Source organism: Microcaecilia unicolor, chromosome 1 (assembly GCF_901765095.1).
Source record: "Microcaecilia unicolor chromosome 1, aMicUni1.1, whole genome shotgun sequence".
NCBI classification, from domain to species: Eukaryota; Metazoa; Chordata; class Amphibia; order Gymnophiona; family Siphonopidae; genus Microcaecilia; species Microcaecilia unicolor.
In genome coordinates this window covers 708,031,000-708,057,810 of record NC_044031.1, presented here as the reverse complement: position 1 = coordinate 708,057,810, position 26,811 = coordinate 708,031,000, and the positions used below count along the sequence as shown (strand labels likewise).

Here is a 26,811-nt window from a genome sequence, read left to right as displayed (position 1 = left end):
TTACTGGTGTTAATTGGCACTAATTCACAGTTAGGTGCATAACTGCATTTGGTTGGTATTACACAAATTGTGCACACAAAATCCACAGTGAAGAATTGTAAGGGGGAGCATGGACTGGGAGGGCGTGAGTGGGTCAGGGGTGTGCCTAGGACCTATGTAAGTGAGTTATAGAATACCAGTTATGAGCCTAACTGCCTGCATTTGCATCAGCCATTGAGCTAGTGTAAGTGCTTGTGCTTAAAGTTAGGCATCTAACTTCAGACTTACACTAGTATTTTATAGCAGCAACTGCACGCATTAATTGCTGAAATAGAATCTGTGTTTAGTACACATCATCCCAGCGCCTCTCTTTAGGTGACCTTTTGAGAATTTCCCCCATAGTGGGTAGTATATGTTGCTTTACTTTTATTTACTAGAATTAAGGAAATCTTTAATAGTTACGTAAGAATAAATTAATAATTGACAATACCTTTGTATCAATAAAGCTATCTCCCAGCATTATAGGCATCAAGGATTCTGCATTCTCTTCGGTTCGGCTCAGGTTTTTTCCTACCTGACTGCCACTGGCCAAGGAGATTCTAGTATGTGCCAACTGCTCAGGTCCTTGTTCCATAGTTTTCTGGGCTGATGCTTTCCTGTAAAAATGGAAAATAGGTCAGTTCTTTCACAGGGGAACTTTCAAGAAATGAGAGAGAGAAAATGGATTCATCCAATATTCCTAGAATTATCTGCAGTTAAAAGGTTTGGGGGTCCTTTTACTAAGGCGCGCCAAAAAGTGGTCTGCGCTGGAGTAGAGCATGTATTGGATGCGCGCAGTTCCATTTTTCAGTGCACCTGCAAAAAAGGCCTTTTTAGTTCTTTAGCCAAAAATGGACCTGCGGCAAAATAAAAATTAGAATGCATCCATTTTCGGCCCGAGACCTTACCATCACCCACTGACCTAATGGTAAAGTCTTACGCGTTAACCGGGCAGTAATTGTCAGCACACATACAATGCTGATTACAGCCCAGTGAACGCCACGTGCCAGAAATTTTCCGGGGCGCGTAGTGGGCACGCGTAGAAAATGAAATTACCACCCGGGCCACGCGGTAGCCAGGTGGTAGCTCAAAACTGACACGCATAGGATGCACGTACGTGCCAACGTGGCTTAGTAAAAGGGCCCCTTGGGCTCCTATTCCCTAGTTAATGATACCAGTTAATGCAACCTGATGCTGTTAATGTAGACTAATTCCAATGGTAAATTTATGAGTATTATTAATCAAACTTATCATTTATATCGACCTGTGATTTACAAATTTATGAAAATACGTACATTTACCCCACAATAACTAGTAATCCACCCACCCATAAGTAATGCCACACTGGGAAAAGACCAAGGGTCCATCGAGCCCAGCATCCTATCCACGACAGCGGCCAATCCAGGCCAAGGGCACCTGGCAAGCTTCCCAAACGTACAAACATTCTATATATGTTATTCCTGGAATTGTGGATTTTTCCCAAGTCCATTTAGTAGCGGTTTATGGACCTGTCCTTTAGGAAACCGTCTAACCCCTTTTTAAACTCTGTCAAGTTAACCGCCTTCACCACGTTTTCCGGCAACGAATTCCAGAGTTTAATTACGCGTTGGGTGAAGAAACATTTTCTCCGATTTGTTTTAAATTTACTACACTGTAGTTTCATCGCATGCCCCCTAGTCCTAGTATTTTTGGAAAGCGTGAACAGACGCTTCACATCCACTTGTTCAACTCCACTCATTATTTTATATACAGTGGTGGAAATAAGTATTTGATCCCTTGCTGATTTTGTAAGTTTGCCCACTGACAAAGACATGAGCAGCCCATAATTGAAGGGTAGGTTATTGGTAACAGTGAGAGATAGCACATCACAAATTAAATCCGGAAAATCACATTGTGGAAAGTATATGAATTTATTTGCATTCTGCAGAGGGAAATAAGTATTTGATCCCCCACCAACCAGTAAGAGATCTGGCCCCTACAGACCAGGTAGATGCTCCAAATCAACTCGTTACCTGCATGACAGACAGCTGTCGGCAATGGTCACCTGTATGAAAGACACCTGTCCACAGACTCAGTGAATCAGTCAGACTCTAACCTCTACAAAATGGCCAAGAGCAAGGAGCTGTCTAAGGATGTCAGGGACAAGATCATACACATGCACAAGGCTGGAATGGGCTACAAAACCATCAGTAAGACGCTGGGCGAGAAGGAGACAACTGTTGGTGCCATAGTAAGAAAATGGAAGAAGTACAAAATGACTGTCAATCGACAAAGATCTGGGGCTCCACGCAAAATCTCACCTTGTGGGGTATCCTTGATCATGAGGAAGGTTAGAAATCAGCCTACAACTACAAGGGGGGAACTTGTCAATGATCTCAAGGCAGCTGGGACCACTGTCACCACGAAAACCATTGGTAACACATTACGACATAATGGATTGCAATCCTGCAGTGCCCGCAAGGTCCCCCTGCTCCGGAAGGCACATGTGACGGCCCGTCTGAAGTTTTCCAGTGAACACCTGGATGATGCCGAGAGTGATTGGGAGAAGGTGCTGTGGTCAGATGAGACAAAAATTGAGCTCTTTGGCATGAACTCAACTCGCCGTGTTTGGAGGAAGAGAAATGCTGCCTATGACCCAAAGAACACCGTCCCCACTGTCAAGCATGGAGGTGGAAATGTTATGTTTTGGGGGTGTTTCTCGGCTAAGGGCACAGGACTACTTCACCGCATCAATGGGAGAATGGATGGGGCCATGTACCGTACAATTCTGAGTGACAACCTCCTTCCCTCCGCCAGGGCCTTAAAAATGGGTCGTGGCTGGGTCTTCCAGCACGACAATGACCCAAAACATACAGCCAAGGCAACAAAGGAGTGGCTCAGGAAGAAGCACATTAGGGTCATGGAGTGGCCTAGCCAGTCACCAGACCTTAATCCCATTGAAAACTTATGGAGGGAGCTGAAGCTGCGAGTTGCCAAGCGACAGCCCAGAACTCTTAATGATTTAGAGATGATCTGCAAAGAGGAGTGGACCAAAATTCCTCCTGACATGTGTGCAAACCTCATCATCAACTACAGAAGACGTCTGACCGCTGTGCTTGCCAACAAGGGTTTTGCCACCAAGTATTAGGTCTTGTTTGCCAGAGGGATTAAATACTTATTTCCCTCTGCAGAATGCAAATAAATTCATATACTTTCCACAATGTGATTTTCCGGATTTAATTTGTGATGTGCTATCTCTCACTGTTACCAATAACCTACCCTTCAATTATGGGCTGCTCATGTCTTTGTCAGTGGGCAAACTTACAAAATCAGCAAGGGATCAAATACTTATTTCCACCACTGTACCTCTATCGTGTCTCCCCTCAGCCGTCTCTTCTCCAAGCTGAAAAGCCCTAGCTTCCTTAGTCTTTCTTCATAGGGAAGTCGTCCCAACCCCGCTATCATTTTAGTTGCCCTTCGCTGCACCTTTTCCAGTTCCAATATATCTTTCTTGAGATGCGGCGACCAGAATTGGACACAATACTCAAGGTGCGGTCGCACCATGGAGTGATATAATGGCATTATAACATCCTCACACCTGTTTTCCATACCTTTCCTAATAATACCCAACATTCTATTCGCTTTCCGAGCCACAGCAGCACATTGAGCAGAAGGTTTCAGTGTATTATCGACAACGACACCCAGATCCCTTTCTTGGTCTGTAACTCTTAACGTGGAACCTTGCATGACGTAGCTATAATTCAGGTTCTTTTTTTCCACATGCATCACCTTGCACTTGCTCACATTAAACGTCATCTGCCATCTAGCCGCCCAGTCTCGTAAGGTCCTTCTGTAATTTTTCACAATCCTGTCGCGAGTTAACGACTTTGAATAACTTTGTGTCATCAGCAAATTTAATTACCTTGCTAGTTACTCCCATCTCTAAATCATTTATAAATATATTAAAAAGCAGAGGTCCTAGCACAGACCCCTGAGGAACCCCACTAACTACCCTTCTCCATTGTGAATATTGCCCACCCAACCCATAAAATCCTCCTCCATCCTTTCTTAACATCAACCTACTTCACCGGCTATTTCCACTTATTCACTCCTTGTTTGATCTTCCTGAAAACCAGGTTTTCAACTGCACAAGAAAAACCATCAAATCTGTACATTTGCAAATCATGTCAGGTAAAGTGTTCCATCCTAATGAAGCATCCACTTGGAAAGGATGGCACTTTACAGTGTCTAAATGTGCATCCCTAAATAGTCATTTGTTTTTGATCTCTCTTACTCCCAAGCATGACAAATCAGATTACAATATGCTACCTATTCCAAGCACAATAACAACTCCTCTGTATAGCATTTAAATATCAAAGAGCAAGCCCTAAGCCTTACTGTGCAAAAATCAAAATATTAGTCTTTTGTTGATAAAGAAACAAGGACATATCTGTTTCTTCTCCCATTAAAAAAAAAAGACATCATATCAAAAATAATGTATGTTATTGACTGGACACTGGTTTAGAAAACTAAACTGCTGCTTCCTCTCATGGACCTAGATTAGTGCTGTTATATGGAGCCAGGACATCAGGAAAATATCAATCCAGTTCTAGTTTTGCCTTATGCCCTCTATAAACCTGGAGGAGTAGCCTAGTGGTTAGTGCAGTGGGTTTTGATCCTGGGGGACTGGGTTAAATTCCCACTTCAGCTCCTTGTGACTCTGGGCAAGTCACTTATTGTCCCAGGTACAAAATAAGTACCCGTATATAGTATGTAAACCACTTTGATTGTAACCACAGAAAGATGGTATATCAAGTCCCGTTCCCTCTTTCCCCTGGAGTTCACTTCACAGGGTTTATTAAAAGAAAATGATACAAAAGTTCTTAGCATCATATGAAAATAAGATAGAGCACTGTGAAAAAGATATGTACATCACCTTGAGTGAATTCTTTCAAAAAAGGCAGTAAATAAATCCTAATAAATAAATAAAATAAAAATATGTGCTCCTTTTACAGTACGGGAACCGGAAGGCCTGGCTCAGATCCCATGGCAGCTACTTATGGTCTTGGGCAAGTGGCTTAACCTTCCATGCCTTGGGTCTGATGCTGGGCATGTTCTGGCAGCACTGCCAGTCTGGGTCATACCCGCCTCCCCTACATTGGGCAGCAGCAACGTACTGCCTCACACAGCAGAGGGGAAGGCAATGACAATCCACAAGGAGCAGAGGGGAAGGCAATGACAATCCACAAGGCGGGGGGAGGTCCCCTCATTGTGTGGATACCAGGAGTCAGTTTGATTCAAGGACACATTTGATCTGGATTTACAGAATATATACATCTGCCAAGAGGTTAAGACAGGTAGGAATACAATGTTGGAAAGAAAAAAATATAGTTTGGAAGTATGTGTACACACCTCGCTATGCTTTTGTTTGTGGGTTTCTTTTTTATAGTCCTTTTGTCTTGGTTGTTGGGTGTACTGTCACTCTGTGTGTTTAGTGGATTAGGAGGGAATAGATTCTCCAACTTATTAAGGTAAAATGTAGGAAGTTAAAATTTCAGTGGAAATGGAGACATGGGCATGTTGTGATACAGGATCTAGGGCAAACTATGTTAGACCTGCCTACCAAACTTTGGTCTACAACTGCTAATAAGCCTTAAAGTAAAAAAAACAAAACAAAATAATAATACAAAGTAAAATTTTCTGGTAACAGTGTACTAAGCATCCTTGCAGTATGGTTAAACTAGGATGGGCTCAGCCTATCTCTGATGGCCTGAAGCCACCTAACAATAGAGCTCCAGCCTTTGATCAGTACATACCTGCTTTTGCTGCGGTAGATCAAGATTAGAATACAGATCAGGATACAGGTCAAGGCTATGCAAACTCCTACAACAATTCCAGTCATTGATTTCTGGTCCAGAGAATAATAGCCAGAATAAACTGTGATAGGAAACAAAAAGTTAGAATCTCAAGGACAGGTACAAGACATCTCTTAAGAGACACTAGCAGCACATGCAAAAGACCAGTAATGAATTTAGTGGCATTGGCAAAAGGTGTTAATATTTCATTAGTAGCCTAGTGGTTAGTACAGCAGCCTGAGAACCTGGAGAACTGGGTTTGATTCCCACTGCAGCTCCTTGTGATTCTGGGCAAGTCACTTAACCCTCCACTGCCCAGGTACAAAATAAGTACCTGTATATAATATGTAAATGGCTTTGATTGCGTATATCAAGTCCCGTCCCCTTTAATTTAGTAAAGCTCGTACTGTAATATATTAAGCTATAATGTTTGGAGAGGTAAACTTTCAAAACCACTTACTTTCACCCATGGAAATGGACTATTTGAAAACTATCTATCCTGTGAGTGGATAAAAGAACGTATTTTTATTCACATGGAACAAAAAAACAAAAATTTAAAAAGCTGCTGTGGGACTTGAACCAGCAGCCTCTAGATCTCACTGCAGCTGGCTGCTTTAACTATTAGGCTATTCCTGCAAAATGTATGTGGGCATTTTAAAATATGGACATTCCTCTGCTGCCACACAGACATCTATGTCCCTCATTTTGCACTGTTCATAACTTGGATGTTTCAGTTTGTAAAATGGATGCTCATGCTGGTGTTCCTAGCACATGGACATCCATCTCACATGTATTCTCCGAGAACAAGCAGGACAATGGTATCCTTACATCTGGGTGACATCATTCTTATGGAGCCTGGTGTGGGATGCTACCCAGCACTCTAACTTTTAGAGGCTTTTGGCAGTAGCCCCATGTGTGAATGCCTTACTACCCAATGTGCGAGCATGGGACCCTCAGTCATCTTTTTTCCATGGAGCTAGGAGTTTGCATTTTGTGTCTCTCCTCAGCGCTTCTCCTTTCAGTTTTTATGCCTTTCCGTGCAGGGTTTTTACCTATTTTTCTTCATAAAAATTTATTTTCTTCCCTTTTATTTTATTAGTATTTTTGGCATTTTAAAGTATGCTTTATTTTTTCTGGCTCGAGGCCCTCTTAGGCCGGAGTACCAAGCTCAATTTGAGATAAGCCCCTTTTAGGCCTCAACGTTGAGCTTTTTGATTTACCCATGGTACTTTTTGATATGCCCCAGAAGAACCTACTGGCTTCAAGAGATGCACCCCATATTATTGGGTGATATTTTGCCCTGATCCACACAATTGGTGCGTGGGATGCTTGGGGTCTGACCATGACCCATCTGTATTCTTTGCTTACAAATGCAGAAAAGAACAAAGAAGGTATGTCAGGCCCGCCAGAGGGAACTATTTGGATCATCCAAGTCTGGTCCGTAGATGTCGGAATCGGACAAATCGACCCCAATGGCTATCAAGGCTTCGCCTGACACTGGGGGTGCACTAGCTTAGAGGAGGTCTCCACCTTCTCGACATCGGGCACCGGTAGCAGGCCCCGGGACCGATTTGCATTTGACTTGAAACCAATGACTCAACTGGATTTGAAGTCACCCTCTTCAGCACCGATGCCAAGCATCTAAAATCTCCTTACTTAAAAAAAGACCACTGGCTCGCAAATTTTAAAGGTTCTATAGAAGTACCTGCCTTGTCTATTTTTGACCAAAAAGCTGTTACATCAATTCTACCTCTAGATGTATATGAAATTTTCCTCTTAATCATATCTCTAGTAACATGTTTCCAATTCAATGTGAATTGATAGAGCAAGTGATCAGACCAAGGCACTTTGAACCAATTATCATTAGAAGTTGTAATATCAACTTGACTTGTAGAAGAATAAGCTACCAAAGCCAAACAATGCCCCTTTTCATGAGTAGAATAATTATTAGACATGTGGAGGGGCATTATTGATATGACGTCTAAGTCTGAATTTGGACGTTTTGCAAAAAACATCCAAAATCTGAATAATAAAGAAGGTAATTTTAAAAAAAGAAAAACATCTATTTTTTTAAATATTGTTTTGAACAAAGTTTTGTGATTTGGACATTTTGATTTTTGGTCCATTTACAAAAAATAAAAATAAAAAGTCCAAGTGCAAAGCGCACAAAATAAAGCCATTGGGATGTAGGAGGAGACAGCATTTTTAGCAGACTGGTCCCCTAGACATCCCAGGAAAGCAATAAGGCACCCTAGGGGGCACTGCAGTGGACTTCATAAAATGCTCCCAGGTACACTTCTCACCATTGCTCCCTTATCTTGTCTGCTGAGCCCCCCCCCCCCCCAAACCCACTACCCTCAACTGTACACCACTACCATAGTCCTTACTGGTGAAGGGGGCACCTATGTGTGGGTACAATAGGTTTCTGGTGAGTTTTGGAGGGCTCACAGTTTCCTTCACAAGTGTAACAGGTATGGGGAGGTATGGGCCTGGGTCCACCTGTCTGCAGTGCACTGCACCCAACACTAGACTACTCCAGGGACCTGAATGCTGTTCTAGAGTATAACATCTAAGGATGGCAAGTAATATTTGTATTCACGTTCTTTTTTTTGTTGGGGGGTGGGGGGGTTAGTGACCACTAGGGGAGTAAGGGGAGGTCATCCCTGATTCCCTCCAGTGGTCATCTGGTTATTTAGGGCACCTTTTTGTGCCTTATTCATTATAAAAACAGGTCTAGCTCAAAATGTCTTAGTTTTAGTCCTGGATGGTTTTGTTTTGTTCCATTATGGCTGAAAAACGTCCAATTGTTAGGAGCACCCAGATCCCGCCCCTGACACACCCCCTTGTGATCTGAATGTACATCTGATGGACTTCATAGAAAAACGTCTAAAAATTGGTTTTGAAAATACCAATTTGGATGTTTTTGTGAGAAAAATGTCCAAATGCAGATTTATGCCACTTTTTGATGTTTTTTTTTCTTTTGAAAATGAGCTCCATAGTAATTTTAGGCATTCAAAAGTGCTAAAAGGTTCTTGACTCTAGAATGATTCCATAGTTCTTCTATATGTAAATTTATATCCCCCAGAATCAAATTATGAGAAGAGAATAATGAATTTTTAAACATAAAATCTGAAAACTGATCTTTCACTGTTAACCATTTCCCTGAAGGTGAATAAAACAGCATACGAGTTATTCAAAGAAGTGTCCCTCATATGATACGCTCTAATCTTTAAACCTAAAGAAGTATAGGCATCTAAAACCTCTATCTCAAATAAATCTTTAAAAATAAAAGCAGTACCTCCTCCTGACCTCTTTTTTTCCCCTATAATACATGGTATCAGCAAGTAAGAGCTTGGCTGCTTATTAACAGATGGTGAAACAGTTATATACATCAGTTAAAACTCTAAGCGAGTAGCTTGAAATTTTCTATTAAACTGGCCTGGATGTCTACAAATCTAAGCCTGCAGCACAATCAATTAATTGGCAATAACCAAAATAAGACAGACTGGCATCAAATTGTATAAAATCAACATAAGGCCTTATCAAGTGATTGATATCCAAAGGCCAAACCATTCCCCTCCCCACAAGTAAATAAACAAATGACAGTAAAACCCATGCCAATCTAGAAAAGAATATAACCTACCAAACTTAGTAAAAGAGAGTATATCGCATGTCAAACAAAATTACATGCAAAGGGGAGGGGTGTGCCCCTTTGGCACACCCCTTCAACGTGACGCTTCAGAAACCGGTATTGGTATTATAGGGAGAGATGACATCACCACCAAAGCACCGGATGTGCTAGAGCACAGGTTCCTCCCTCAATGCAACACTAGAACAGCGTAGTTAGCTGGGATACTTGCTGACAGGAAGTGGCTGAGCTGATCTGTAGCCAGGAACCAGCATCGGTATTATAGGGGGAAAAGATGTAACCACTGGACACGCTAGCGCACAGGTTCCTCCCTCAGTACAACAATGGAACAGCGTAGTTAGCTGGGATACTTGCATCTAGACTTTCCGCTTTAGATGTAGAAATGTGCAGACTCTCACGGCTGTGTGTCTCTTATCTTGAACCTACAGTTCAGGAGAGGCTAGCAGATGTACCTCGCCAGGGAGGCAATCTCTTGGGGGACAAGGCAGAAGAGATTGCTGACCTCATAAAAAAAACACACTGATACCCTCCAGTTCCTTTCCTGGCAGCCTCCTTCAATGTCCTCCTCTGCTAGGAGATTTGCTTGCGGACCTCAAGGAAGCAACTATTACTCTCAAAGGTGTAGGTTTACTTCTTCTTCTGCCCATCCCCAGAAGCAGCCCCAGACCCAATATCCTCAGGCTCACCAGCCCCATCCACAGCCTGCTCCCCAGCCAAAAGAGAGGGTGCGCTCTTGACCGGCTCTAGAATAGCCACAAAGTATCTGTTCCGGATGACCTACTACTACTTAACATTTCTAGAGCGCTACTAGGGTTACACAGCGCTGTACAAAATACACAAAGAAGGACAGTCCCTTCTCAAAGGAGCTTACAATCTAAAGAATGAAATGTCAAGTTGGGGCAGTCAAGATTCCTGGGTAGAGGTGTAGAGGTTAGGTGCCGAAGGCGACATTGAAGAGGTGGGCTTTAAACAGGGATTTGAAGATAGGCAGGGAGGGGGCCTGGCGTATGGGCTCGGGGAGTTTGTTCTACGCGTGGGGTGAGGCGAGGCAGAAAGGGCGGAGCCTGGAGTTGTCGGTGGTGGAGAAGGGTACTGAAAGGAGGGATTTGTCTTGAGAGCGGAGGTTACGGGTGGGAACGTAAGGGGAGATGAGGGTTGAGAGGTAAGGAGGGGCTGCAGATCGAGTACATTTGTAGGTTAGTAGCAGAAACTTGAATTGAATGTGGTACCTGATCGGAAGCCAATGAAGTGACTTGAGGAGAGGGGTGATATGAGTGTATCGGTTCAGGCGGAAGATAAGACGTGCAGCAGAGTTCTGAACGGACTGAAGGGGGGATAGGTGGCTAAGTGGGAGACCAGTGAGGAGTAGGTTGCAGTAGTCAAGGCGACAGGTAACGAGAGAGTGGATGAGAGTTCGGGTGGTGTGCTCAGAGAGGAAAGGGCGGATTTTGTTAATGTTATAGAGGAAGACGTGACAGGTCTTGGCTATCTGCTGGATATGCGCAGAGAAGGAGAGAGAGGAGTCGAAAATGACACAGAGGTTGCGGGCAGATGAGACGGGGACGATGAGGGTGTTATCAACCGAAACAGAGAGAGGAGAAGTGGGTTTGGGTGGGAAGACAAGAAGTTCGGTCTTGGCCATGTTCAGTTTCAGGTGGCGGTTGGACATCCAGGCAGCAATGTCGGATAAGCAGGCCATTACTTTGGCCTGGGTTTCCGCAGTGATGTCAGGTGTGGAGAGATAAAGCTGGGTGTCGTCAGCATAAAGATGATACTGGAAGCCATGAGACGAGATCAGGGAGCCCAGGGAAGAGGTGTAGATAGAGAAAAGAAGGGGTCCAAGGACAGAACCCTGAGGGACTCCAACAGAGAGCGGGATAGGGGTGGAGGAAGAACCATGAGAGTGTACTCTGAAGGTACGATGGGAGAGATAAGAGGAGAACCAGGAGAGGACAGAACCCAAAAGAGGACAGTGTGTCAAGAAGTAAGTCTTGATTGACAGTGTCAAAAGCGGCGGATAGGTCGAGGAGAATGAGGATGGAGTAATGACCTTTGAATTTGGCGAGGAACAGGTCATTACAGACTTTGGATAGTGCCGTTTCTGTCGAGTGAAGTGGGCGAAAGCCAGATTGAAGCGGATCGAGGATGGTATGAGAGGCGAGAAAATCAATGCAACGGCTGTGAACGTTCAATATTTTGGAGAGGAAGGGTAGGAGGGAGATGGGGCGGTAGTTGGAGGGACAGGTAGGGTCAAGTGAAGGTTTTTTGAGGAGAGGTGTGACTACAGCATGCTTGAAGGTGTCAGGGACAGTTGCAGTGGAGAGAGAGAGGTTGAGGATATGACAGATGGGGGGTGATAGTAGGAGAGATGGTGATAAGTAAGTTGGTGGAGGAACAGGTGGTGCATTTCGAGGAGGAGAGAAGATGGGCGGTTTCCTCTTCGGTGATATCAGGAAAAGAGGAGAAGGAGGCCTGGGTTGATTGGTTGAGGGAGTGAGTGATAGGATGAAGAAGAGGAGAAGGTTTAGTGGTGAATTCGAGGTTGATCTTCTGGACCTTGTCGCGGAAGTACTCAGCCAGTGATTGAGGGGGGCGGGTGGGAGCGGAGGGCACTTTGAGGAGAGAGTTGAGGGTGGCGAAGAGACAAGGGTTAGAGCGGATGGAATTAGTCAAATGAGTGTAGTAGTCCTGTTTGGCGAGGAATAGGGAGGACTGGAAGGAGGATAGCATGAATTTGTAGAGAATGAAGTCAGTATGGGTGCGGGATTTCCTCCATAGGCATTCAGCTGATCGGGAGCAGGAGCGAAGGTAACGGGTGCAAGGGTTAAGCCAGGGCTGGGGATTAGTGCGCCTTGTGGGACGGGAAACAGATGGTGCAAGGGTGTCAAGGGCGGAGGAGAGAGTGGCACTGTAATTGGAAACAGCCTTGTCAACAGACTCGGACGACGTGATGGACAGGAGGAGATCAGAGATAGTAGCGGATAAGGTGGGGGGGGTCAACAGCCTGGAGATTCCTGGAGGTAGTGGTTAGTGTTGGGCGGGACTGAGGGGGAGGGTGATGAAGTGTGAATGTGATCAGGTGATGGTCAGAAATGGGAAGAGCAGAGACGCAGAGATTAGAGGGCGAGATCAAGACAGTGACCAGATTTGTGAGTAGGGTCGGTGGAGCTCAGTTGGAGGTTGAAGGAGGAGGTTAGGGTGAGGAATTGAGAAGCGTATGAGTCGGATGAGTTATCAGTGTGTATGTTGAAGTCACCAAGAATGAGGGAATGGGAGATGAAGAGATCATGGGTGAAGGTAAGTTTGTTGCAGATTGAGTGGGCATTCCACAGGGCACACGAGAAGGGGAGGGAAGAAAGGGGGAGGAGGGGAATGGAAATGAGATTGGAGATATCGTGGGAACGTTTGCATAGATGAGACGAGGACGAGGACATGTGTGGTGGACCTGGGTTGGGATTGATGTCTCCCGCGGATAGCAGGAGAAGGAGCAAGAGAGAGCGGAGAAGGGTGGGGGAGGTAGGGCGATGAAGGCGGGATGCGCTGAGGAGGAATGGGGAAGGGTTCATGGCAGGAAGGAGGTGTTGGAGGTTGAGAGCTAGGAAGGAGGAGGAGGACAGTAGGGATGGTGAGGTGGTGGGGGATAGGGGTAGGTAGGGTATTGCAGTATTGAGCAGGACGGGGGGGATGGGTAGTGAGTTCGTGTGGTATAGAGTGGAGGGAGGGGGAAGAGATTGGGGAGGGATAGGGCGAGGAATAGAATGTGAATGGGGGCCATAGGTAGTGAGAGAGGTAGGGAGTGAGTGAGCTGGCAAGTTGGACAAGCTGGATCAGGCGGGCTGGGATAAGTTCGATCAAACGGGCTGGAACAGCTGGGGCAGGCAGCAGGCAGGGAGAAGCTGATCAGGCGGGCTGGAACAAGCTGGTGTAGATGGACTGGAACAAGCAGGAGAAGCTGGATCAGGTGGGGTGGAGCAAGCTGGTGCGGATGGACTGGAAGCTGGATTAGGCGGGCTGGAGCAAGCTGGTGCAGATGGACTGGAACGAGCAAGGGGAAGCTGGAGAAGCTGGATCAGGCTGACTGGAGCAAGCAGGATTAGGCGGGCTGGAACAGCAGGAGCAGATGGCTGGAGAGCTGGATCAGGCTGACTGGAGCAAGCTGGATTAGGCGGGCTGGAACAGCTGGAGCAGGTGGCTGGAACAAGCAGGAAGAAGCTGGATCCGACGGACTGGAACGAGCAGGGAGAAGCTGGATCAGATGGACTGGGACTGGCTGGACTGGTAGGGGGTAGCTGAATTTTTACCAAGAAAGGTGGCCCCTTACAACCTCCAACCAGTGGGTGCTTCAAAGTGTCTGAGCGGGATACTTACTCAATTGGCAACAAACACCTCCAAATTACTAACCCGAGCATCTCTTCTCACCACATGCAGTTGAGATCATTCCACCAGGGAAGGAATTCTATTCCAGGTACTTCTTCATCACCAAGAAAATGGGAGGATTTTGCCCCATCCTAGACCTAAGGGTCCTGAACAAATATTTGGTCAAAGAGAAGTTCAGGATGGTTTCCCTGGGCACCCTTTTCCCAATGATTCAGAAAAACAATTGGCTTTGCTTTCTGGACTTAAAGGATGCATATACCCACATCCAGTTACTTCCCAATTATCTGAAGTATCTCAGATTTATAGTAGGGAAGCACTACTTTCAGTACCGCACTGCACCATTTAGCCTCACATCCACACCCAGGGTCTTCACCAATTGTCTTACAGTAGTCACAGCACTGCTATACAGTTTGGGAGTGCATGAATTTCCCTACCTGGACGATTGGCTGGTCAAGAGCAAGTTGCAAAAGGGTGCTCAAGAATCAATGCAGAGGACTATATGGGTGTTGGAGCTGCTAGGGGTTGTAATCAACTACCCAACGTCCCAGTTCAACAACTGGAATATATAAGAACCGTGCTAAACACAGTGCAAACTTGTGCTTTCCTTCCTCAAGATTAATCAACTGCTCTAATGTCAATCACCGATCAGGTTTGCAGCAGCCAGCAGGTATCAGCTCGGCATCTATTGAGATTGCTAGGCCACATGGCCTCAACAGTGCATGTCACTCCCTTGGCATATCTCCATTTCAGGACAGCCCAGTGGACCCTACATTTTCAGTGACATCAGGCCACTGGGAATCTACAAGATATCATCCAGGTCATGCCACAGCTCAAACAACTGCTACGCTGGTGGCTAATTCGATCCAATCTGGTCCAGGGACTACCATTCCAAATTCCGCCATCCTGAAAAATCTTCACTACAGATGCATACATTTGGGCTGGGGTGCTCATGTAGATGGGCTTCACACTTAGGAGACTTAGTCCTCCCAGGAGCAGCCTCTTCATTTCAATCTCCTGGAACTCCAAGCAATATGGAGCACTCTAAAGGCTTTCAGAGATTGGCTGATAAATCAAATTATCCTAACTCAATTGGACAATCAAGTTGCAATATATTGTAATAGGATAAGATCCTGGGAACTCCCCTTGAAGCCACTAGCACCAGAAATACCATACCCAGAATCCAGTAGGGGAGGGGGTGGAACCCAAACCCCGGGTCGGATTCCCCTTCCAGGAGCCGGCATCAGCAGCAGCAGAGAGGGGAATGGAGAGGCAGTGGTTACCAGAAGGGGGCGCCTGAACCAGGGAAATCAGTTCCCATAGCTTAAGAATCAATACATAATTCCTGCCACCTGTGAGAAAGAGAGGGCGGTTTTTCTGGAGGCTTTGAAGAGGAGGGAGGGAGAGGAAGGACATGGAATGGGAAGTGAGTGAAACAGATTTACCTGCTGTTACACCCAGTGGAGAGGAACATATGGAGGTGGAGGAGTTCAGATAAGTGACTTTGGCATAAAGAAAAGAGCAGTGTGTGGGAGGCCACAGGGTTGTTTGTTGCTGTGCAGGGGGAGGAACACTGCTCTGGCAGGGAACCTCAAGGACTGAGGTTCCTGGCTGAGAAGAGGACAGCATCGAGCTGTTGCTGCAGAGGACTAAAGACTGATATAACTGGAAGCAAAAGGGTTTATTTTGGAAGAAAGAGGAGACGCCTGTCCATTGCTTATGGGAGGACAGAGGACTCTTAAAGTACTGGGACCACTTTCCCAGGTTTGAGACTGTGGGTGGAAGGGAGGGGGAGGGGTATACCTAAACTTGCTCATGAACTGTGAATGTGGACTGTAATAAAAGGGATTTTTTCCCCTCAACTTGCATTGTGGAGGTGTTCACTTGCTGTGGCTGAGAGTGGAATGCTGAGCCCAGGGAGATGACCCGGCCCTGCTGTGAAAGGAGGGAGTTTACAATATTACATAAACAAGCAGGGGGTATGGGCTCATATCCTTTGTGTTAGGAAGCAATTTGGATATGGCAGTGGGTTCTAACTTACAACATGGTGCTCAGAGACACATACCTAGCGGGAAAAGACAAATGTCTGACAAACAGGCTGAGCAAGGTCATATAACCACATGAGTGTTCTCTCAATATGGGTGTGGCCCACAAGATCTCTCAAAAATGGGGCACTTCCTCAGTAGATCTCTTTGCCACTCACTTAAACAACAAAGTCCCTCAGTATTGCTCCAGACTCAGGTCACATGACAGACTAACATCAGCTGTCTTTCACCTGCATTGGGGGGAAGGTCTTCGGTATGCTTAGCCTCCCATTTCTCTGGTAGGGAAGACTTTGTTGAAACTCAAGCAAGATCAGGGAACCATGATCTTAATAGCACCATACTGGATGAGGCATATCTGGTTCACTCTGCTTCTGAAGTTGTCCTTTGAAGGTCTGTGTAGATTGGACTGTTTTCCAAACCTCATAACGCAGACCGAGGAGTCCCTTCCTGCATTCCAACCTCCAGAGTCTGGCTCTCATGGCCTGGATGTTGAGAGCGTAGACTTCACCTCCTTGCACCTGCCTGAGGGTGTCTTCAAGATTTTGCTGGCTTCCGGGAAAGATTCCACTAAGAAGTGTTTTGTTTTTTTTAATGGAAAAGGTTGCTGTCTGTTGTGAGGGTAAGACCCTAGACCTGCTTCTTTGTCCTACACAAAAACTGCTTGAGTACCTCCTACACCTCTTTGAGAGGTCTTTTACTAAGGTGCGCTCACATTTTTAGCGCACGCTAAACGTTAGAGATGCCCATAGGAATGCATTGGCATCGCTAATGTTTAGCGAGTGCCCAATTTTAGCACGCGCTAAAAACGTGAGTGCGCCTTAATAAAAGGGGGGTCTGAGTCTGGTTTAAAAAACAACTTTGTAAGGTTTCACCTCTTTACAGTGCTTATCACACTCATGTGGAGGACAAGCTCATCTCTGTACAGCCTCTAGATGCTTGCTTTATGAAAGGTTTGATGTTGACAAAGCCCCCCTCTCAAACCTCCCACAGTGTGTGGGGATCTCAACGACATCCTCAACCAGCTGATGAACGCTCCTTTTGAGCCACTAGATACCTGTCAACTGAAGTACCTGACTTGGAAGGTCCTGTTTTTGGTGGCGGTCATTTTAGTTGCAGAGTAAGTGAGCTTCAAGGCCCTAGTAGCTGATTCGCCTTATACTAAATTTCATCATTAAAGGGTAGTCTTCCGCACGCATCCTAAATTCCTTCCTAAGGCAGTGTCAGAGTTCCATTTTAATCAATCGTTTTACCAACGTTCTTCCCAAAACCTCACACCTGTCCTAGCGAAAGTGCACTGCATAATTTGAACTGCAAGCGAGCCTCAGCCTTCTATCTGGAGCAGACTAAAGCCCATAAGACAGTCCACCCAGCTTTTTGTTTCTTTTGGTCCCAACAGGATGGGGACAGCCATTTATAAGTGAACGTTATCCAACTGGATAGCAGGTTGCATTCTCTTCCACTTATACCCAGGCTCAGCTAACTATGGAGGGTCATGTCATGATTCGTAATATCTGAGCCACAGCTGCATCGGTAGCCCACTTGAGACCCACCTCCATTGAGGAGATTTGCAAGGCTGCAACGTTGTCTTCAGTTCACACATTCACATCTCATTACCAACTCAAGCAGGACACCAGATGCGACAGTTGGTTTGGTCAGACAGTCCTGCAGAATTTCTCTGTTGTGTAGAATCCAGCTCCACCCTCCTAGGGTAGTTCAGATTAGTCTTGCCATTGTCTATTATCCTACTGTTGTTTTCAGTGAGCCTGACAGCTAGGGATTCCCAGATGTAAGAATACCATTGTCCTGCTTGTCCTCGGAGAAAGTGAAGTTACTTATCTATAGCAGGTGTTCTCCAAAGAGAGCAGGACAGGTATCCTTACAACCCTCCCACTTCTCCTAGGAGTTGAATTCTTATCCCGCTACTATATGTTACTAAGGTGGGACAGCTGCCAAAAGCCTTTAAAAGTTACAGAGTGCTGGACAACGTCCCGCACCGGGCTCTGTTGGGATGTCACTCAGATGTAATGATATCTATCCTGCTTTCCTCAGAGAATACCTGCAACAGGTAAGTAGCTTCACTTTACAGGCTGTATCCTGTTCTAAAATACAAATGAGATGGATGTTTATTTGTGATGTACTGACTAGGACGTCCACATTCTGAGTTGGACATCCTTTCTAAAATGCCCCTCATAGTATGTCAGAATAACACTAAATACAGCGGAAGCTGAAATTTAACTTTAGGAGGGTGGCAGATAAATATATAACTAGAGGCCCAATTTTGTATTCTGTGGCACAGCTCTAATGGTTAAAACTGGTTTGCAAGAACAACAGTATAAGTTTGTCACTTAAATGAGCCCTTAAGGTCAATTAGAATAATGATAGCAGGCATCCTAGATGTGGAGGATCTATGCTAAGCCATATGTTTTTAGACCTGCCAATGCACTCATGCATTTTGGGCTCAGATTGCTCATATTTAACCAGGATGATGGGCAAATAAATATCAGTGCGAGCAACTGCATTTTTTTTTATAATTACGTCACCTTGACATTGCTTAGGAGATGAATGAAGCAGGTTCATAGCAAAGTGGTGTTCCTAGTACATGAATGTATTTTAATTGGAGGAGCCATAAATCCCCAAATATGACTAAGCAGAGGATACAAGTCCGTAGTTTAATGGTTATGGAAGAGCTGGGGAAGGGAGGACTGGAATGCTTTTCAAAGTATATGGGAATGGTACAGCAACTATTTGCCCCACAGAGTCAGAAGTCTGATTTCATGGAAAATATATTTGCTTTTACTGTTGAGAACTTGTTATGAGATGGGAGGGTGTATATTTTGGGGTCAATTCTATAAGGTGGGCGCTAACCTTAAACAAATCAAATACACGCATAAATTATGAAAATAATGGCATATACACAAGCATGTGTGATCACATGTGCATTAAGGGGCCCTTTTACTAAGCCGCTTAAGCGTCTATACGTGCCCAATGTGCGCCAAAATGGAGTTACCGCATGGCTACTGCGTAGCCCTTGCAGTAATTTCATTTTTGGTGCACATCTGCTACACGCGCCCGAAAATATTTTTTATTTTCTGGTGCGCGTCAGCTACGCACGCCAAGTGGAATTTGCCGTGCGTACGTCATTACTGCCCGGTTACCACATGAGACTTTACTGCTAAGTCAGTGTCTGGCGGTAAGGTCTCAGAACCAAAATGGACGCGCGACAATTTTCATTTTGCCGCACGTCCATTTTCGGCAATAATTCTAAAAAGGCATTTTTGCAGGTGCGCTGAAAAATGATTCTGTGTGCTTCCAAAACACACGTCTGCACTACCGCAGGCCATTTTTCTGCGCACCTTAGTAAAATGACCCCTAAATGCTGACATTCCACCTAAGCGCTATTCTGTAAATAACGCACATATCTTACACACATACTTTTTTTTAGGTAGGTGTACATATGGGTGGAGACTTGGCAAAGCATGGGTGGACTCACATTTATGTAACTTATAGAATAATATACGTTACACACATACTACCAACATTTAAATGTGAGCAAAGTATAAGCTTTTGTTGTTAAAGCTACTATTGAAATTTATCCCTTGGCTCACTGACAGCACCAGAACAAGGTATTTCAGTGCTCCCGGGCATGCAATAGGAACCAGGGCCACTGAATATTATTTTCCCTCCCCTGTACACTAGACTGAAGTGCCTTTTAAAATATGGTTCTGAAGGAAAACCCTGTACACCCTGCTCTAGTTCCTGCCCCATTCATTGACATACAGAAATTCCAGCTTAAAACATGCTGCAGGTGGATGACTTTCCTATACAAGAAAGAAACATTTCCTCATGCCAAGATGCGTGCAACCAACAGTCATTACACACCATGCAAATCTGTACCAACCTTCAGCAGCAGAATCCAAACGTTTTGACTTCTGGCTGGTTTCCGAGGCTCCTTTTCCCCCGACTGTAAGCTCCACTGAATTTGAAAAGGGTCCCTCTCCTACTTCATTGGATGCTGATAGTTTAACAAGGTAGACATTCCCAGGCACCAAGTTCTCCAGCAAAGCCATGGTTATGGTTCCTGTGAATAGAAATTCCTGCCTATGAAAATACATCCGGATAAGAATATAAGAATGGTCATACTGGGGCAGACTGATGCTCTATCTTGCCCAGTATCCTGCTCCCAGCAGTGGTTGAACCTGGCAGAATCTCAAATAGTAGCAAGATTCCATGCTACCAATCCCAGGAACAGCTTTGCTTTTGTTCCTGGAAAAGGCAGGCTTTTTATAGATCATATGACATAATTTTCCTTTGAAAATACTCAATCCCTGGACAGAAAACAAGAAGGCAGTAGTCTCCAAAAAACCTATCTGGGATAGAGAATTAAGACACAGAAAACAAACTCTTGTTGTTTATTTTTTTTACTGTACTGCAGTGAGTTTCTGCTGATGGCACAGGAACTTCATATATAGAACCCTTTTGCTTTAAAAAGGAGAAAGATACAGAATTATCCCTAGTATTTCCCTGTTAGAGAGAGAGCAAATTTGTCTCTCCTATTTTTCTGCATAGGATAGAAACTGCAGCATGAAAATGTGTATAATTCAATGGGGAGTTATAATACAAATCATCATTAAGAGGCAGCTTTTCTATTTCTGACAAGTTTCTGAAAGTTCACATCCATTACTAAGAATCCACATAAAACGTCAGTGCTGCGCCGATTTTCCTGAAAACCTCAGTGGGCATCATGTGGAGACAGAGTAAGAGGAGAGCTTTACCAAATCATGATCCAATGGCCTGCCATTAATTGCAAAGCTAAAAACAAACCGGCCGATATTCAAAGGCATTTATCTGGTCCTTGAACATCACAACCCAGTCTGGACGCCATGAATACCACAATGAGATCTGTTTGCATTCACTGCTTTCTTTGTATGCAGTGGTGTCTAAGAAAATGAATAAAATGTTACGTATTATTAGGAAAGGAATGGAAAGCAAAAATGAGAATGTTATAATGCCTTTGTATCGCTCCATGCTGTGACTATACAGTGTCCAAAAATATGGTGCAATTTTTGTGAAAAACTAATATAAAAAGATAGAAAAACAGATGAAGACCAGAATGAATCGGTGTATAATAAGTAATATAAATGGTAAATGTACAGGACTGGCCTTTTTTTATGACACTGCAATATCAAATAACGTGTCAACTATATTTTCATAGACAGTTACATTACATCTCAGCGGTGCATTGCCACTTCATTTGACATGTTATTTGATATTGTAGTGTCATGTTATTTGATATTGCCGTCATCAAAAAAGATCAGTCATCATCTGTTTTTCTATTTTTTTTTATATATACATACTAGTAAAAAAGGCCCGTTTCTGACACAAATGAAACGGGTGCTAGCAAGGTTTTCCTCGGAGTGTGTATGTTTGAGAGAGTGTATGTAAGAGTGACTGTGTGTGAGAGAGAGAGTGAATGTGCGAGTGTGTGTGTGTGAGAGAGAGAGAGTAAGTCTGGGTGCGAGTGTGTCTGTGAGAGAGAGTGTGTGTGTGTGAGAATGAGAGTGTGTGCAAGTGCGTATGTGAGACACAGTGTGAGAGAGAGAGTGTGTGTGAGACACAGACTCTCTGTGCGACTGAGTGTATGAGACCAAGAGAGTGTGTGAGTGTGTGACTGTGTGAATGTGATACAGTGTGAGACAGAGTCTGTGAGAGACAGTATAGTGTGTGAGAGTGAGAAAGACATTGACTGTGTGAGAGAGAGAGTGTGTGTGTGTGACAGAGATACCTCCCCACCCTCTGGTGTCAGGCCCCCCCTCCCTCCCTCTCTCTGGTGTCAGCCCCCCCCTCTCTGGTGTCTGAGCGTTACTGTGCAGGACGCTGAGCTCTGGCTGTGCTTCAAGGAACTGACCAATCCTATTTAATAGAATGCACCTCCAACATTCTGAACCCGAGAAACCTCGTGTGGTTGGTCACTTCTGCTTGTGACGAACCCGGAAGTACGTGATGTCAATTCAGGAGATGGATTCGGAGAGCAGGAAATGCCTCAGCCATGCAGTCAGCTTCAGAATGTTGGAGGTGCGTTTTATTATATAGGATTCTTTGTATATTAGTTTTTACAGAAAAATTGCACCATATGTATGGACACTGTGTGATATATTGTATCTACATATTCTTTTGGTGCTACTTATTTATGCTGGTGATATTATTCATGGTTTAATATTTGAATAATTTACACTATATTATAATGTGACCACTTATTTATTGCTACATTTTGATACGTGATATTTTTTTTTATATTGATGTGTCTTTTGAGCTACGTTTTTAGCATTTATACATTTTATTTACCTTTGATGCTTTCCACTATGAGTGTCTTTTTCAATACATTACTGTTTTTATATGTAAACATTTTTATACTTTTTAAAGTAGTTTTATATGGTTGAATATTTATTGTTCTTGTAGACTGCTGAGGCAAGCACTTTGCTGAAACACAGTGCCGTGTCTAGTCATCTTTGGCTTTTAGAATAAATATTATTTAAGACGCTGTCTGACTTTGTTGTCTTTGGAAGTGTCCTGTTGGCTACACTACTTCTTTTACTCCCCTTTGAATATCTCTACAAATGGCTTTAAATATACTGTGTGCTGATCTCTAAGAATGCCTTTGTACAGGGTTAAATTGTGCATAAAACCTTTTCTGCATCTTGTGCTCACAAAATTGTGTGCTCAAGCTGTTATTGCACTGCTCCCATAGTCAGCAGCTGGCAGAAAGGGTCAGCTGAAGGTGTGTTTTGTATTGTTTGTCCATAACAAAGACCCTAGTTCCCATTCTGGATAAGGGGATACTTTTCAAAGCCATTTCAATCCATAAAACAATGGCTGATGCATTGAAATGGCTTATATAACTGCCTAGAATTTATGGAGGTAAAAGTATGTGCATGACCTGCATTGATCGGAACTGTTTCTTAGGGTGGAGTTGGGGCAGAATTTAGACTTACATGACTACTTTCGGATTTTCAAAAGTATGCATGTAAACTTTCAAAACAATTTTGTGTGTACCAGATAACAGGGGTAAATGTGTGCTGGGAGTTTTGTGGGATAAATACTTTTCTTTTGAAAACTGGCCTTATATGGGTACTGGCTGTACAAGTTGGGCCCAGTTGTTACAAAATGACCCTCTGCCTTCTGCCAACCACTCTACTGGTTTCTTATAACACAGGGCTTTGCTAGCTATAGTTAATTGGACCAATCTTCTCGGAGAATTGGGGGGGGGGGGGGGGGGAGAGGCTGGAAGATGGGGACAGGAAAGGTATGGGGGGGAGGGTTCAACCATGATTTATTCAAACTTGTTTTTATTCACATATTCATCACATTTTTTGAAGTAGAGACATCAAAGTTTAACCTCTAAGTCCTGAAACATCAGTACATTTTGTCAGCACACTATTGAAAGCAGATTGACCCTCAGCAGCTTGGACTAAACATAGAACAGAGTTGGATAGGACCCAGTCCTCAGGGACAAAATCAAATTTCATAGTCTAAACAACAGATTTGAATTTTTGTGATGAGTTATTGCAGTGTACAATGCGGAGAACAGCAAAGCTTCCAAATACTATTCATTTTCAATTTTTGTACTAGCAGGGGTAGAGGGTAAAAAAAGGAGCGGCATTCAAAAACTTATTTATTTCAATGTGTCTCTCTGATTTCCTAAATTAGACTCCCAGAGAAAAATGTTTTAATATGAAATCTTCTTGCAAAATCACATTAGAGCAGAAATTTCAGAGACCGAAAAAACAGCACATGAGTCTGTTTAAAGAAAGTACTTAAAAGATTCAAGAACTTCCAAAGATACCAGAAACTTGTCATGAAAAAAACTATGGTCTCAAATCTGTATAATTCAGAAGCACGTAAAAACAAAAAGTCATACACAAGAATAAAATCTCTGCAAGAGGGAGTTAAATATCTAAATATGTAACACTACCTTGTGTGAATTTCTTCAATAAGGTGGGAAATAAATCTTAATAAAACAAACAAATATCCCTTTAGGCCAGCCTAGACATCTTCCTTTAGAGGAAAAATAAAAGTGAAAGCCTCCAGATATTTAGCCATAAACATGGCTCAGGAATTTTCCAGAACTGAGGCCTAGGTTTCTGGAAGCCTTTGAAGTAAGAAAGCTGTGCTATCTGTGACCAAAGGGGCTGCAATACTTCGCACCATTAAGGGTTATAGGTCACGTTCCAATAGTGCAAACTCTTTCCCATCAGCTCCAGTGAAAAAGAACTGCATGGTCAGAAATCCCTACACTGCTTTTGTTGATTTACAGCAATTAAGATGTGGGATTGTGATAAGCGCTGTCCCCACATGAAGGGCCCTCAGAGCACAGGTAGGCTGTCTAGCTCTATAATTGCACTGTCCTACTTATGAAACATTACTAACTTAAAGGTTTTTTTCTCCCCTGTTAATTAATTTGTTAGAATTCACCGCCTTTTTGAAGAAATTCATCTGTCGGTGTACAACAAGATCAATCTGGACATAGGCAATAGTTGGTTCATATACCATTTAAACAAGACATAACATTTACTTTGGGAAGAATTTTTTTTCTTTGAGACAGAATTCATTAAAAGGAGTCAAAAGCTGCCTCTGTTCAAAACTCGAGATTGGGCCTCGGGAGAGAGAGAGGGAGAGGGAGAGGGAGAGGGAGAGGGAGAGAGAGAGACAGAGACATGAAATTGTTCCAACATCTTTTCCAGCAGCTGCATCATATGTGTCTGACAACCTTTGGCAGAATACAGATCTTGTCATAAAGCTGTCAAGTGCCCAGGGCTTTTCTCTGATGTCTCTGAGCTATAAAATACAACAGCAGAGGTGGTAGTAAACCAAACTTTAAATAAATGGAGATTTATGGATTTCTGTCACTTTTGGGTCTGAAACCCTTATACGGGATTTAGAGCACGAGGAAGCTGGTCCTTTAAAAGTCCCTTCCACTTTCATTTACGTATCTGAGCCTTTTACTCCCTAATTCTATAACTTTAACACCTAAATGTAAGCGTGATTTGCAAACTAAGATTATAAAGTACTATCACTTATACATGAATGTCACATTTAGGCGTGTTAAGTGCTATTTGCACGCACAGTGGTATTCTATAATGTGAGCACAATTTGCATAGTGCATAACTGCAGGGGACCATTCACAGAGGGAGGTGCATGGGTGTGTCAAATAATTACATATTTAGGTTATAGAATGCTGTTATTTACACGCTAAAGTGCCACATTTAGACTCATGCATCTACACCTCTAATAGACATAGCATAAGGGGCCGCACTTAACTGTTGGCACGTAAATTCTGTTTGCTCTCCTGCTCTTTATCTACATACTAGTAACGAAGGCCCGTTTCAAATCGCAATGAAACGGGTGCTAGCAGTGGCGTACCTAGGGTAGTTGACACCTGGGGCCGGTCATTTTTTAACACCCCCCCCCCCCCCCAAATCCAGTACTAGGCATGCCGAGAATACAAAACACTCAGGACCTATAGAGCAATTCTACCATACCATAAGCAGTCATTTCTACGAGTCACACAAGGAAAAGGAAAGCATCTTAAACACTACAGTGAGCACTAGAACATCAATTCACCTATTGTAAAATGAAACCAGACAGAATAGTACAGATCGTAGATCCTGCACAGTCAATGCCAACTGAAAGCCGTGTCTTTTTCACAAACACAGATACACCCTAATCCACTAGAGAATAAGTAATCATAAACTTTCTATTTAGACAAAAATTAAACTGAACCCCCAATGCCAGACTCTGCATACAATGCAACACCACAGAAACAGAAACTGTCCCCTAGTACTGTGCAAAATATAAAGACAGCAGATGTAAATTTGAAAAAAACTAACAAGTACCAATCACCACTTTACAAATTAACAAATAGAAATAAAACAAATATAGAAAGTAAAATAATACCATTTTATTGGACTAATACATTTAGCTTTCAGAGGCCAAAACCTCCGTCCTCGGGTCAGTACAGTATAGTGCTGTTACAGTATCCTATCCTGACCTGAGGAAGGGGGTTTTGTTCTCCGAAAGTTAGTCAAAATGTATTAAAATTAGTCCAATAAAAAGATTACCTTATTTACATGTTCTATTATAAACATTTAACACATCTACAATACTTTATCCTAAAGCAAAAAAAATAAAAAAATATATTTTTACAGTTTGTTGTCTCTGGTTTCTGCTTTCCTCATCTTCTTTTCACCGTCTTCCTTCCATCCAGCATCTGTCTTCACTCTATCTCTCTCTCTGCCATCCAGTGTCTGCCCTCTCTGCCGTCCCTTCCATCCACTGCCTGCCCTTTCTCTCTGCCCCTTCAATCCACCATTTGCCCTCCCTCTCCCATCCATCCAGGGTCTGCCCTCCCTCTCGCTCCCCCTTCCATCTAGGATCTGTCCCCTCTCTCTCTCTCTGCCCCTTTTTTCAGCCCCCAGTTCCAGCCCCCTTCTCCCCTCTGAACACCCCCACCCCAGTCCCCTTCTCCCCTCCCCTTCCCTTCTCCCCTCTGAGATCCGCACCCCAGTCCCCTTCTCCCCTCCCCTGAGATCCCCACCCCAGTCCCCTTCTCCTCTCCCCTTTTCCCCTCTGAACACCCCCACCCCCTTCTCCCGAGATCCCCACCCCAGTCCCCTTCTCCCCTCCCCCTCCCCTGTCTGAGATCCCCACCCTAGTCCCCTTCTCCCCTCCCCCTCCCGTCTGAGATCCCCAACCCAGTCCCCTTCTCTTCTCTGAACACCCCCACCCCAGTCCCCTTCTCCCCTCCCCCCGTCTGAGACCCCCACCCCAGTCCCCTTCTCCCCTCTGAACACCCCCACCCCAGTCCCCTTCTCCCCTCCCCTTCCCCCGTCTGAGA

The 26,811-nt window shown here is 44.1% G+C and overlaps 1 protein-coding gene across 1 annotated transcript in view; it reads right to left on the bottom strand.

The window, feature by feature from the left end:
- The window catches only part of PRTG (protogenin), a 247,392-nt gene that overhangs the window by 6,050 nt on the left and 214,531 nt on the right, over positions 1-26,811 (bottom strand). Inside the window, exons 16-18 of the mRNA XM_030190411.1 lie at positions 19,819-19,998; positions 5,814-5,934; positions 470-635 (exon numbers count right to left, since the gene is read on the bottom strand). Coding sequence (XP_030046271.1) covers positions 470-635; positions 5,814-5,934; positions 19,819-19,998 — 467 coding nt within the window. The remainder of the gene's footprint in view (positions 1-469; positions 636-5,813; positions 5,935-19,818; positions 19,999-26,811) is intronic.